This window comes from Stenella coeruleoalba (assembly GCF_951394435.1).
Source record: "Stenella coeruleoalba genome assembly, chromosome: 1".
In the NCBI taxonomy this organism is placed as follows: Eukaryota; Metazoa; Chordata; class Mammalia; order Artiodactyla; family Delphinidae; genus Stenella; species Stenella coeruleoalba.
The window spans coordinates 158,506,105-158,521,684 of record NC_137169.1 but is presented as its reverse complement, the minus strand read 5'-3'; the positions used below and the strand labels follow the sequence as shown (position 1 = coordinate 158,521,684).

At 43.9% G+C, this 15,580-nt stretch overlaps 1 protein-coding gene across 1 annotated transcript in view; it reads right to left on the bottom strand.

The window, feature by feature from the left end:
* Window positions 1-14,114, bottom strand: part of LOC307177017 (uncharacterized protein) — a gene marked incomplete at its 5' end in the record, with an annotated part of 88,697 nt that extends 74,583 nt beyond the window's left edge. The window contains 4 exons of the mRNA XM_079903701.1: window positions 3,614-3,704; window positions 10,287-10,601; window positions 10,699-10,888; window positions 14,010-14,114. Coding sequence (XP_079759827.1) covers window positions 3,614-3,704; window positions 10,287-10,601; window positions 10,699-10,888; window positions 14,010-14,114 — 701 coding nt within the window. The remainder of the gene's footprint in view (window positions 1-3,613; window positions 3,705-10,286; window positions 10,602-10,698; window positions 10,889-14,009) is intronic.
* Between the last annotated feature and the right edge of the window lie 1,466 nt (window positions 14,115-15,580).

The window sequence follows — 15,580 nt, the reverse complement described above, 5'->3', positions numbered from 1 at the left end:
TACATACACATATATAACAATTGTTCATATATATATATACACAATTTAAATTAAAGAAAGTACATCCGGTGGCCTATTTTTTCCCCCCGATTTCTAAAGAACACCATATTCTATTCTAGGCAGTGGAATGTCAATCCACCTTAAGGGTTGTTCAATGAGCATATCTGAGAAACCACTGGTTTAGCCAATGATGTACTTATTGAGGGAGGCCCTAGTGCCACTGTCAAGAGCTTATCCACAGGAGAGATAAGAAGGTACTTGTTTGGTTTGTGAAAAGGAGTAGTGAGGAATGGCAGGTAGCTGCAGGTTGATGACACGTGATGTCCATATATATATAGAACCAACACACCCATAATTGCACCCATTTTCCATACCCAAATCCAAAGCCTTTATATCATTAATCCCAGGCAAAAATGGTAAGATTCATGTGTGTTACTATCCCACGGCTTCAAGATGCCTATAAACTCATATGAGTATGTCTTAGTTTTATCAGTGGAGGACAAACCAGGCTTCTATCACCAAGCCCCATTCCATAACAGGCAAACCAGTCCAAGACTTCTCTGAGTGTTGCAGGAGAGTCTATGTAAGGGGCGCTCACTCCACTGTGATGCCTAAAATGCCTTTGCACAGAGCAAACATTCAATACATGCTGAGTGAATGAATGAGTGAGCTGGTGTCATAAAACAGGCTTATTTCAGGGAAATTCCATTCAACAGGCTGGCATTCCTTCCTACCCATCTTAACTGTTAAGCTTGCCATCAGACAAAAATTTAATTATAAAACGTTAGAGCTGAGGAAATTTTAGAAACTATCTACTCTCCAGAGGTATACAACTTTAATTTAGTGGTAAAAATCACTAGGAGTGATTTAGGAGTCTATCAGACCTGAGTCCAAATTCCACATCTACCATATTTTCGTGAGCAAATAACTACTTCTGAGGCTCTGTTCCATGTATGCATTATGGGATATCATAATAATACATACATTAATTGTATGACTATCAGGGGATGAAATGACACAATCCATTTGCCATGGTCGGCTAAGTAATTTGCACCAAGTAAGCACTCAAGACATTAGCCAATATTAATAGCGGAGAGATGAAAACAAAACTCTGGGACTGATGCCTACCCTAGTGGCCCCAGTGGTCATAATGACTTTCTTCCATTCAGCCTGCTCTCTTCTCACTACGACTAAGGAAGAGAAGATGAACACATTAGGAATAACAATTTGAAAATGGTTTTATACTCCCTGAATGAATGGAATTATAATAAAATGATTCATGAGTTCTGCAGAAATATGATGAGACTTTAGATCTTTATGTTAGTTCTCTACAAAACCAATTTATGGCCCTAAGATGTACCTTCCCACCCAGCCCCATCCTTACCAGGATCAAATATCATTGCAAATGGAAAAGTCAACAACACATAATCAACAAGCTAAGTTACAAGCCAGTGAAGTCTCGGAGGTTTGATAGAGAAAATTCAGATTTATCATTATATGTAAAAATAAGATGATATGAAGAAGTCAATCTAAAAAGTATTACCTGGAGATCTATAATCTCTACAATAGTGCTATAAAAAGTAAAGAGCTAGAAATCTATTTAGATGGTTTTCCTTATAAGAAAGCACTTTCTGTATAACTTTTAATGTACTATTGATGAGAACAATTCAACAAAATTCAAATAAATACCTGCAGATGTCCTACAAGAAGAAAAGAACAGAGTTAGATGTGACAGGGGATAACTGGACTTCAGGATGAGTAAGACCCTATACTTGACCTCAATAAATTAACGTGAAATACAGTGGATGAGTCATGCACAGAATGTCAGAATTCTAAAAGGCCAAGCTAAGTACCAAAAGGAACATGTGGGGACTCTTAAGAAGGAAATAAAATATTGGTTAGTTGATTCCGAAAAGGCAGAAGGGAGTAGGTTCCCTTTGGCTGCTCTTTGCAGAGATCACTTCCTTTCCCCCCTAGTCCTGAGGCTAGGGTGGCATGGGCAATAGAGGAATGTGGGGACTGAGAATCATTTCTACTCTCACCAGAGTGGCTGGAAGCAGATTTTCTTACCAGGATGTAGTAGTATGCTAATATTTAAGGGTTCTTGAGGTCAGAGAGAAGGGTTTGAATACTCCGGCTCCATCTCTTGCTGTGGGTCAAGTTTCTTACCTTTCCAACACCTCGGCGTCTTTATCTGAAAATTGGGGATGATGATAATGTCTCCCACCTGAGTGTGAGAACTATATGCTATAGTGCATACGCAGGGCTAAATTTGGTGCCTGGCAAACAGAAAGTGCTCAGTACGGCAGGCCAGTGTAGTGACAATAAAGGCAAAGATGACGGGGGTAGTGCCGGTGTTGCTTCTGCCCCCAGAACAGGCTCTGACTGGGAGAGAGTTAAAGCACCTTTGGGTTCATGGGGGTTTATATATAAGCAACGGTTGATCAATGTGAGCTGGTTGTCCAAATGATTATGTGCAATCTAAGAAAAAAATGGGCCTCGGATCTGCTCAGCTACTTAATAATATTAGCAGCGGTAGTAGTCAAAGAAGCTAAATTTTATTAAGTGTTTATATGCCAAACAACGTGCTGAACGTTTTAAAAGGATTTACTCACTTATTACAACGAGGCTATACGCTAGGTCCTGATAACGTTATTCGTCTCTTTCAGATGTTGACTGAGCCTCAGACGGGTTACAAAAGCACCTAAGATCCCGTTGTCAGTACATGATGGAAATGAGTTCAAATCCAGCCTGTCTGACTTGTTCTTAATCACTAAGGTATGAAATTAAGCATGTTGCCCTTTGCCTGATTCTCCTTCTGAGGGCTGAATATTTCACTTAGCTCTCTGAGTGCAGAAGAGAGAAAATTCTCTCTCCTTGACCCAACTTGGCATCAATATCCAACTCCCCTTCTCAAAATGGGTTGCTTCAACGAGCAGCAATGAATGCCGGGTCGTGGACCAGTCACCTTGATGACTAAGAGTCAGACACTAGGGAAAGAAAATGCTCTGTGACAAACCTACCCTTGTACAGAAACAAGACAGAAATGGGGGGACAGGGCAGAAGATAATGGAATAAGGCATAGGAAAAATAGCACCTGGCATCGTGATAGTAATAATAATAATAGTAGTAGTAGTAGTAATAGTAATAATAATAGACTTTACTATGCTCTAGGCATTGTATTAAGTGCTTGGTGTAAGTGACTTCATTTTAACATTGAAAACAAGTCTATGGGGATGAAATATTATTAACATCATTTTATAGGCAGGAGTATTGAGGTTCAGGTAATCAGGTAAATTGCCCAAGCTCATATGGTTAGCAAGTGGAAAGCAGAGATTTGAACCAGCACCTACACTCCTAACCATTATGCTATAACCATTATGCTGAAGACATAAGAATTCCAATGGTCTTTCCCCATAACCCACTCCTGCACTCCAGACTTAAATAGTCCAAGATCAAGAGAGAGCAAGCTTGGAGTTGCCACTCTTCAGTGAGTGTCAATCATTTCAAAACAGTGTATTTGCTAACAAGATGCAGGTCCTGTGATAATCTTCTCAACCAGGTATCAAGAAACAGGAAGCAAAGATTCAAGTAACAGTACGTTCCTACTTACGAGGAAGGTGGGACAGCATAGTTGACACTGGGCTTAACTGTTCTGGAAAACGTGGTCCCAGTAGGCATACACGCTGGTACATTTTCCCCACCTACCAAATACAAAAGAAGTATTTCATTTCCATGTTGCTCTTCAAAGTTCCACCTCATTCGTGCCTGTCATTCATCCTGTGGCCTCTTCCTGTCTCCATTTCTGTACAGAAAGGTGCTGAGTCTCTGCTCTCGGATACGAAAAGGGTGTGTTAGGAGAGGGAGCCATGGTACCTCAATGTCTTTTTTTTTTTCATCTTAATTCTATTATGCCAACTCCACTGAACTTAATTAGAGTGAATACAGAATTACACAATTACCCTCTGTTCTATTCTTCAGATGTTATATTTTGATAAAATTTACGACATGCTGCTCTCCCCTTGAACACCAGATGAACACTAGAAATGGATGTGTGTTGACATAAACTCTGTTATAATTACAATTAAAGTATAGCTTACATAATGATAGTGTTAACATAAAATTATAGATGTGTAGAGACAACGTGGTCATGCATTTTTTAGTATAAGTACATGCTTAGACCGGTATCTGTTAGCGGAATGAAGATGGAAGAGAATTTTGGTTAAGCCACAAAGGCTGTTTAAGGACTTGCAGATAGCTAAGGGGAACTCAAAGACCAGTAAGATAATATTTCCCCTGCCATGTTTTCGATTGCAAAGTGAAGGGAAGATGTGAAAGTAAGTACCCCTATGGAAATTACAAGACAAGTACATTTTTTTCCTTGAATACCTGGGTAAATGCTTAAATTCTAATGTATATCAGTGATGCAAATTTTCAACTGAGTTTGATAAATCATAAAATAATAATTATACATATATGTATATAAAACTGCATGGAACTAGACAGTTCAGAATTACTCCTAATTAAAGAGGTACCCTATGACAACTAACTTAAACCTTACAAAATATGGTTCCAAGTACCCTATCAGAGTGAAAAGTAGGAGACTGAAAGGTTTATTGTAAATGTTTGTAGTCATGGTGTCTTAACTAAAACTACTGTGTCACAAATACTACTAAAATAATTGTGACATTTTATTCACTTTTACTGCAAACAACAAAACAAACTATAGGTATTTTTTCATTTCAGGTAATTATTTTAGCTAACAGTTATTAAATGTTTTGAGAAGACAGAGTGCTAATTGCATTACTTCATTTTATCTTTAAAATAGCGCTTCCATGTAATTATTCTTAATATCTCCATTGTATTAAAGTGTATCTCTAGTTTAGACCTTTCTTCAGAACTGCAGACTTGTGTATCCAACTGTGTACTCAGCATCTCTACTTGGACGTCACGAAAACATCTCAAATCTTATACCTCCAAAACTGGTCTTTAATCCCCCAAAACATGCTCTACCCCAAACTTTTTCCATCTTAGGTGACAGTAACCACACCTTTCCAGTTCCCCAAGCCCTAAATCTCGAATTCACCCTTGACCCCCTCTTCCTTTCCATTCTTGCATTCAATCTACCACGAAATGCTGTCACAACCTTCCCAATGTGCCACTTCTGAGAATTACCAGCCGCTAGCAGCCTGGTGCAGGCCACCAACATAGACCCCGAGGATCCTGTAGTCGCCTCCCGAGATTCTCCCTGACTCCACTCTCTCCCCACATCCTCAAGGCCACAGATAGAGTTGTGCTTTTCAAACAAGAGACAGTTCATGCCACACCTCGGCTAAAATCCTGCCCCTGGCTGCCTACATTTAGAGTAAAAGACACAATGCATGTGATGGCCTCCCAGGACTTACCCAATCCATCCCATCACATATCCGACCTCCAGCCCTCCTGCTGTCTCTTCCTCCCCACTGACTAAGTCAGCCAGGGTGGCCTCCTTGATATTCCTCCAAGCTGCCCGGCATATTTCTGCCTTAGAGTTTTGGCAGAAAACTCTGGCAGAGATGGAGGATTCTGGTTATTCTTGCTCCCAGGGAGTGGTCTCCCCATCATACATTCTGACAACTCCCTCACTTCAAGTCTTTGCTCAAATGTCAACTTATAAAATCCACCCTGACTACCCTATTTAAAATCAGAACCTACCTGTACACTCCTCCAGCACTCCCAACCCAAGCCTCTTCAGTGAGCTTCACATCCTTTTCCTTATCCCGTAGCGTCCATCAACTTGTGACAAAGCATAGAATTTATTTATAACATCCGTTTCCACACGAGAGTGTAAGGAGGGAGAAAGCGTGCAAGAAGGAGCAAGCAGGCAAAGGCTCTTGTCTGATTTATTCATTGATACGTCCAAGCATAGAGAACAGGAAGATCCTTGATAAATAGTCCTGAAAAAGATACAGATGAGGAAACTAGTAGTAAAGCTCAGAAAGTTTAAGTAACTTCCTCAAGGTTCTAGAGCTAGAAGAGGGTCACAGTAGAATTCACACTTGGGGATGTCTAACTTCAAATCTCTTAGCCTCTCTGCTATCTTTTTTTTCTTCTTTGCGGTACGCGGGCCTCTCACTGTTGCAGCCTCTCCCGTTGCGGAGCACAGGCTCCGGATGCGCAGGCTCAGCAGCCATGGCCCACAGGCCCAGCCGCTCCGCAGCATGTGGGATCTTCCCGGATCGGGTCACGAACTCTCAACCACTGCGCCACCAGGGAAGCCCCTCTCTGCTATCTTAAGTCCATGCAATTCAGGATTTGTTTTAATCAGGGCCATGGAAATTCTCACTCCACTGAATAGGATCACCAAAGTGTTCTCTGTCTAGATTTATATATATATTTTCCATTTAAACAAAGGAAACAGAAGAGGGCAATTCATCATGGGTTATTGCGGTAGTTTTACAGCAATTTTAGCAATAATGACATTTAAGTAATAGTGATATTTAATGATAGCATAATAATAATAAAATAATAGCTCTTAAATGTATTGAAGACGAATCGCATGCTAAACTCGGTGCTAAAATATTTCCATGTATATTTTGTGCAAAATCCTTATGAATATTCTATCAGATGAGCTTTATGTGTAACTCCACCAGGCATACTTCTCTTATTCCGCTTTCAAAGATAAGGAAATTGATGAGAAGTGTGGTAACCATTTAATCAAGATGAGACTGGTAATAAGTTGTGAGTATGAATTTAAATTCAGGTCTAACTCCAGAATTTGATTCTCAATCCATACATGAAAATTCTGATAATTCCTTTGATAAGGGTATGGTCTATGTTCTCTCCTGGAAAACATCCCCCATTATGTCTGCCTGTGCTCATACCTTCAGAACACAGTCAAGTTTGAAACATGATAAAAATGTTTAAATAGTGTGCTTTAATAAATGGAAATATCTTCATCTAAACAATAACACAAAAAGGCAGGCTGAGCCCTTTGAAGTGGCTTCGTTGCTATCTTCCATCCAGAACAAGAGAAGGAATCAACAGCTGCAGAGTAAAGAAAGCATGAAACCCAGAGATGGAGGATTCTGTAAATGACCAATTACAAGACTATTAAGCCACACTTTCATAGCAAGAGGCAAAATATTCCATTAAACTGAAAATTCTTCTACCCCTCACTCCAAGGCCCACACAAACATTAATGTTGCATTTATTAGGATGTATTTCCTGTGCTCTATCAACTTGACTTTCAGCAACTGTATTAATACAGTCCTTTGCTTTGCACATATATCTGAATGATGGATTCCATTACTGGAGTTTTGTAGAAAGAGTGGAGTGAATGAAGTAAAGTTTGGGAAGAGCCATCATAATCCATAATGATGGGCACTGAATCAGGACAAGAAGAAACCTCTCTTCTCATTTATTTGAATGAAAATTCTACTATATATTTATTGCCTCTGTACAGGGCCATCTGTTGAATAGTGGAAAACAAGCATCTTTCATTTGGAGGTAGGATTTGTGTGCTCAAGTTTCTATGGGCCTGCAGAATTAATCTTGTTTGAGAAATGAAATAAAATGTAATTTCTTACTGTAAGTAGATGTGGTTAAGCAACTGGCAACTTTGATGTCTTTAAATCACTGCAGTTTCAGGGTAGGCAAATCTATAATTATTTCAAGCACTTCTTTATTGGTGCAACAATTGAGCAGTGTACATAGTGGTCAACAACCTGGGCATTGTCAGACGACTCCAAGTTTGAATCTAGACTTTGCCACTCACCAGCTATGTGACTTTCAGCTATGAGAATCACTTTCTTCAGCTTTACAGTGTGGATTATTATATGCCCTTTGCAGAACTACTGTAAGAACTAAATGTATATGGGCACAGTGGCTCATAGTAAGGGCTCAAATTAGTACTGTGGTCCCTACTAGTAGCATTGAAAAGAAATTAAAACTTCTATTCTCATAAAGTGGGATATGTGTCCCTTTTCATTGTAATTTCATATCATTTTACTTTTGACCTTATAATTTAATAGCTCGATCCAAGAAACATTTAGCAGTAAATATAATTGAAAGAAGATTACCTGTCAAACATGAAATACTGTAGCATCAAGTGTGCTGGCACAATACTCTTCTCAGATAATTAACCTGTAAAAATATGTTATTGTCTTCTTTTTAATTAAGCACACTGAACATATATATTTACTGTGCCAATTGGCGAAAGGTCCATTAATTAATCAGTCTAACTATATGCTGCATAAACGTCTTCTAAACATAATCGTATATGTATTTTATTTGTTGGGAAAATGTGTTTGAGATTGTTCTTTTCTGCCTATTTAAAGTAAAAGAGGGTGAGAAGTAGAGTTAGGCTTAATGTACTTTGTACTCCATTATGCCATGAAAATGCTTCTGTGCCCTGGAGACAACAACAAAAGATTTGCTTTAATGACAAGAATCAAGTATGTTCTAAAGCTTCCACGTAGGCGGCATATAGGTTGCAGTTTGTATCAGAAGTCTTTGCTCTCTCTCTCAACTGCGTCTAGATGGGAAAGATGTGGTCACAAATGCTTCAAGGTGACATAGTAAATGTTGGAAAAGAGGGGGGTAGGAGGCAGAGTTTTGAATATCTCAAACCTGAGCTAGAAGGATTTTATTTAAAGAAAATAGCGGATATTATTTTTCACTTAAGGAATGCCACTCAGCAAACCTGACATTAATGTAGGAAATTAGCTCTTTTAGCTACGATGCTTTCAAATGCACATGGCTGAAAACAAATTCAAAATAGTCAAAGGAAATTTAAAAACAAAAACCAAACAACGACAACAACCACAACAAACAAGTACTAGAAATTCAGGGATGCAGCCATATTCAGATACAGTTGGATCTGGAAGTTCCAGAGTATCAGCAGGGTTCCAGCTCTCTCTCCATCGCCCAGCCTTGCTTACCTCTGCAAGACTTTATTTTACAGAAAGTCTCTTCTTGTGCTGGATGGTAACTGGGAGTCCCAGAGTCATATCTCCCCAGCTTAGAAATTCCAGAGAGAAAAGACAATTCTTCCATGTTTCTCTGAGAGAAAACTCCTGGGGAGGAGTCTGATAGACTTAGCCGAGGTCAGATGCCTACCCATGAGCCAATCACCTGCTTTACTGGAGTTCAGTCCCTGGGCGACTCATCCCCGGGGCCCGTGAGGAGGCAGGATGGCATTATCTGGCAGTTCTCCAAGAAAAGCCTGCTGTCTTTGTAAGATGAAAGGGGAGAGGACATGGATAATGAAACCTGTATCTGCTTCTGTAAAATCCACAGAATCTTACTCCCTGCCCTGTGTCGATGACCATGCAGTAAGCTGACCCAGGAGGTCATTTTTCCCACAACAGTCTTTATATATATGACTAAGGAACACACTGGTAAAAGAATATGGGAGAAAGTCTGAGTATGACAAGTCAGCTAGACTGATATTAACTAAAAAAGCTGTGTGAAAATATCCTTAAAAAGTTGCCCCCAACTCACTCAAAGTCCAAAGTTGGAGCTGGAAATACAATGTCATGGAGTTTGGATAAGAACAGGTTTTCTCCAAACTGAACTATGACACAGAGATTAGAGGCTTCTAGAAACTATACTTTTTCAAAGAAAAAACATCACATGAGAAAAATGAGGCCTAGAAAAATTAAATGACTTAAAGTAACATAGCTAATTAATGGCAGGACTGAGACTACAGTATACTTTGTGTAGTTGGCTATGGTCTTTTTTGTTTGCTTTTGTTATCACTTCAAAACGAGACAAACTTAAAGAAAGGAAACACAACCAAGGCTCAGTGGTTGGAGAAGAGATGGATGTGAACGCCCACTTGTTTCTTACGTATAAAGTTACCCCTCGCAGTGTTTTGGAGGAGAAAACGCTGGCTCTTCCCAACGTTGGTTACATACACAAAGATTCCAAAGACAAGACAAGTGCTTTGCAAACAAAGTAACTAGAACCAGCTCAGGCTTCCCCGCGCCGGGTCCTACGTTCCACGGTCAGAACCACCAACTGTATCCCCCCCCGGGTAACAAAGTGATTCAGAAAAGCTAGCGTCTTCAGAGAAGGGAGAAAACTTAGCCGGGAAGAGAGTCAGGAGAAAACTTGCTCAGCTTCTTGCTGGGGTCTGAAACGATCCCAACAGAGTCCTTAAACCCCTCAGGTTTCCCCAATCAAGCACCCTCGCCTCCAACCTGGGCCACCCCAGATCTGACTATCAGAGGAAAGAAGTCTGCGGACGCACGGAGAGCTGACCACCCCACGAGAAGGACCTACGCGCGGCCGCACCCACTCACCCGCCGCTCCCCGGGAGACTGGAGACCAGCGCGGGGTCCAGGTCCTGGGCGTGGCAGACTCGTCCCTCTCCGGGCCCAGCTCCAGCTCACCTCGGCGCCGCCCGCCTGGGCGCCGCCATCTTGACCGGAAAGGGGGCCTCGCGCCGGAGGCCCCTGAGCGGGCGCCCTGAGCGGAGCCGGAGCGCCGGGGAACCCCAGGTCGGCGCCCTACGTCCCCCGCGCGCTCGCGCCCCGTCCACGAGCGACGAGAGTCCCGCACGCAGCGCCGTACCCAGGCTTCCGCGGAACCGACGCCCCGCGCAGCCCGCACCACGGCTCAGGCGGCGCCGAGGGCGGCCCGGGCGGAAGAGCGGGCGCGGGGCACGCGCTCGGTAACCTGGCAACGCGGAGCAACCCGGCGTCTCCGGCGAACCCCAGCCCTCCACCACGAGGAAGCACGGACCCCCGCACCCGCCGCCCAGCCCGCGCCGCCCCTCGGTCGTTCCGCCCGCCGCTGCCCGCTGGCTATGGTCTTTTAAATCCATGACACAACGTCTGTATGTAACAAATCTGTTAAACCCTAAATGTTTATGATATTCAAGTAATCCATTATCTGAATTATTCTTGAAGATAAAACATCCAAAGACTTCTTAATTGTATGGGTATACATACATAAAATACACGTGGAGGTAACTTCAAATATAGTGTGTGCCTGTCTCTAATTCCTTCCCTCTCCGCTCTTGTAAAAAAATGCCCCTTTAAAAATTGCCCACTCACCATCTGTTAGGTAAATTTGCTGAAACACAGTAAATGTGGAGACAGAAATTGTTATAGAGACTATTCCAAATGGCACCGACACCTGTATTTATGAAATTTTTAAAAGGGTAAGTTAGAGTTGATTTAAAAAAAAAAAAATCCCACTATAGTAACACCACATCATCCTAGGTGCCCAGTTCTATCCAATTACATAAGATGGAGAAAGAGAGAGAGAGAGAGAGAGAAACAGAGAGAGAGAGGAGAAAGAGAAAGAAGAAAGGAAGAAAACCAAGTACTTATGTATAAAATGTTGCTCCCAAAGCTTGAGATTATACTCAAGCATCAATGAACAGAAGGAAAACACTTACAAATTTACAAATGTATTTCATTTATGGTATGAGGGACACAGGTTTAGATTTGCAACACGCTCCCACAAGGGTCAAATTGACCACTTTTTTCTATCTAGTTGCTCTTGAGAGAACAAAACAATTGAAACAGATGCCATTCAATTCCAAGTCTATAGCTTAGACCATGTCACTGCACATGAAATACTGTTCATTCAGAGTCAGCACCTAGCAAGAGTAATTTATACTCTCAGAGTGTTTGCTCTCAAGTCAATAGCAGAGAAGCCTTGACTAAAAACGTTCCCATTAATTGCCATTGTAATATATCTTACTTATAGCCCATGAAACAGTGGTCAGGGGAGATTTAGTCTTTGGACACCATATTATATAATCTCTCCACTTTAAGCCATCCCCCACTCGGCGATTATTTTTTAAATATGTTACTCGTAGTCAATATTAATTTACATTTAATCTTTCTTAGCATTAGGAGAGTATTATTTTGTACAGGCTCAGAAACAAATCTCCCGAAATTCCTCCCTGATGCTCCCTTCAGGCTGAAAATGCATTGCAGGGTGGCTGCAGTGACTTACTTCTAGTTGGCAGAGCCCTGGCCACACACTAATTTCATTAGCCTCAAACTCCTGGATTTGAAAGATCCACTGAATATGATTCCTGTCCTCTGACATGTCACTTACTAACCAATTCAGTGTGCATACAGAGGAGAGAAAGGACTTGCTCAGCTCTGGCCCACCGGCAGGCAGATGAGAATTCCCAGTCAGAGACACTGTTTACATCTGAGTGGTCATTCTTGCCCAGGTCCTCATTTTCAGGAAGGAACTTCAATCCAGGCTTTGCTGGCAGCTGCAGCATTTGTTACATCCATTACTAGCTCCTTGTTCCTTCTTGCCCCCCAGTGCTTAGCATCCCCCATTTCAGTCACTAAGTCTTCCTTCCCCCAGCCTAGAAGCTTACCTCACCATAAATTTTTATCTCAAATGATAGGTTTGGCACATTCCCCACAGCAACCCACAGGGACTGGGGAAAAGAAAACTCAGATCTCTGGAGAGCTAAGAATTCAAGCATTTAGAGGAGTTTCTTTTATACAGGACAGTCTTCATTGAGCTGAACCCTGCAATCCCAGAGAAGATTCACCTACCCATTCTTTTCTTCTTTCCCTAAAGTGACTGTGTCTTTGAACAATGGGTCTGTGTTCCACTATTCTCTCTATTCATTTTTCAGGTTTACAGAGGCTGGGAAACTGGGGACTGGACTTACATGCCAGGAGCTTCTAAGATCACACGCAAAAATAAGGCTACGGGAAGAGATTGTTGGAATCTATCTCTGTATATTTGAACATGGGCAGTGGTTAACCAGGATGCTCACACCAAGCTTATATCCAGCTTGCAGCACAAGCTACAAGTTGGTGCATCCCTCCTACTACCAGCCTCTTCTCAATAAATGCAGGTGAAAACTGGGGGCTCTTTTCCCTCAGCTGTTCAATCCAACATGAATAGCTGCAATTTGCAAATTAGAGGAAAATGACAGTGTTTTCTCTGAATGGTTTTGGTCCCAACCCACACTGCTAATGTTGGCATTCAGTTCCTTTCCTTCCCAGCCCAGGGAACGGGGGAACTAAGCATAAGGCAAGCGTTCTCTTTTCTTGCAAGTGCCTCAGATCCACACACCAGAGAAGGAATCAGCTCCCCCTGGAATCTTTTTCAGCAAACACAATCCTTCAGCCTAGTCGGCAAGCTCTCTCTTGACTTTAAGATTTCACTCTTTTTTCGACAGGCAGGCCCATCTGCAGTACTGCCCAAGCTCCAAGTGAAGGCACCAAAATAATTTTAAAAATGTCAAACAGCAAATGTGCCTTCAACCCCCAGAGCTCCAGTAAAACTACTGTGAGTTGCCCCTGTGGTTCTCAGGTGACCTCTGGCCTCATCCTCCCTGCAGCGCTGCCTCCTCAGGTTCTCTAGTTTAAGCACAGAGGTAAAGGAAGTGCTTCTGGGTTTTGCTTACAACAACCCAGGCTCTTCCTGAAAGCATTACCTCAAAGTGAAGGCTGCCCAGAAGCACTTTTGGCCTTGCAAACATCTAGAGGTCTCCATGGTGGCATACTCAAGAGGTGCTAGAGATGCTCAGAGGCTCAGAGGGGCCATACCAGGCTGCAGCTTTAGACAGGCACCCCTCCTTCTGGCACAAACACAAACTTCATACTCCTGGGTGCTGATGTAGTGACAGCTTGAATCACAAGGAGTCCCCTCCAGAAACCCAACATGCTTCAGGAAAGACACTTGAGAGGGAGCCAACTTTTTAGCTACGGGGAGCATAAGGGTCAGCCAGAACATCTGGAGAAGGGACTAACTGAGCTTGGGTCCTACCAGGCAGGGAGAGAGCTATGCATTAGGAAAGGATCACTTCAAGACAGAGATGAACAAAAAACTTGGATATAGGGGTAGAGAAGGAAAAGAGAGGCAGAAATTGAAAGGGAGAACATAAAAACAGAGAGACAAAAAAAAAAAAAAAACAGCAGGGAGAAAGGACACAAGGAGACACACAGGAAGAAAGACAGAGAAACAAGAGAATCCATAGTCACGCAGACCCTGAAACTCAATTTCTTCATCCAGAAGCCATCCATCTATACCCAGGGCGGCACAGGAGCCGTGGGGCCGAGGCTGCGGGAGCCGGCGGTGAGAGAGCACTGCAGCACCGCCCACGGCTCAGCTGGCCCGATCCGCCGTCCTCGCATCTTCCGCCGTTGCCCGCCTGCACCCGGAGCTAGAGGACCGCCCGGCCTTGCTCAGCGCACCCTACTGCCTCCCTCCAGGCGCCTTCTTGTCTGGCTCTGAGAATCGTCCTCAAAACCCAGGACTGGGGTTGGGGGCTGCGTTAGGGAGGTCGTGGGAAAGGATGGGCACAGGGTGGGTGCAGAGAAAGCGATTGTGCTTCGCAGTTAGCATGAGCTCACCTCTGGGCTGTGAGCTGGCAGGAGTAGAAAGCTGATCGCCCGGCTCCTGCCAGTGGCCAGATCGCAAAGGCAGTTTAGACGGTGCAAACAACTGCCCAGAACAAATCACCTGGGGGCACGTCTGCGGGTGGCTTCTCCTCGCTTGAGGACAGTCCCCACGCCTTCCGCCCCATGCCCTCGCAGAGACAGGTTACAGGTCGGGAAATCCAACCCGAGCGAAATGGGCAATTCACGTCCAAATGTAGGTGAAGACCTAGCCTTCGGTTTAAGAACTGCCTCCCTAAGCTCTTCTCGAAATTTTCCAAGGCAGCTGCAGCTTGTCGGGCGGCTTGGGGCAGGGAAGCTGGGGAGTTGAGAAGTGCCTAGTTTCTAGGCGTCTTCTCATCTTTCCTATTCCTTGCGCCTAGGTGGCTCTCACAGGAGCCCGGCACTTTTACAAGCCTGTTTTGGAACCATATTTCACTCGAATGCAAACCCATTTAAATCATCGCCTTGTTTTTCGGAGACTGTTTCTTCTAAATGGGGCCATAAATCCAGAATGTCAAGCCGGATGGAGTGGAGCGCGGACAGGGGAGAGATGGAAGGGAAATGAATCAAGCAGGGAAAGTACCTCCTCGGGTGAGGTGGGAGGGATTCGGCAGGATCTCCAGGGTGGAAATGAGCGAAGGCTGACCAGACCCCGCACCCCTGGAGTCCAAGCCAGCCTTCAGGATAAAGAGCGCGGGGAGCTACGGCGCGCTCTGCCCCGGAGGGAGCGCCCCCCTACCTGGAAAAGCCTCAGGATGTTGGCTACCATGATGGAGACCGAACTCCCCGAAGCCCCAATCACTCCAACTACTTTCTCGGGCTTGACGAAACCCGGAGGCTCGCCGTTGGTGCAGCGCACTTCGGAGGTGTCCTTCTGGATGAGCGCCTGGACGAAAGTGAGCGACTGTTCGCGCGCATAAGTGTCCCTGGAACGAGTGTCCAGGATCCGCGCTCCCAGCGTCACGTTGGGCAGCAGGTTGGGATCGCTGTTGATCTGGTCCAGGGCGTGGAGCATCGCTTCCAGCCTGTGGATCCCGTTCTCCCTCTTGATGTCGCCGCAGGGCACTCCGCTGGGACCCTTCGCGTGCACCGGGAACAGCCCCCCGAGGGTGACGTCCCCCTCGATCCGAATGGAGTGCGGGGCGTACATCTCCTGGCCGCGCGCCGCCGCCGCCAGCGCGCACAGAAGCACCTCCAGCACGCAGCAGGGAAACTTCATC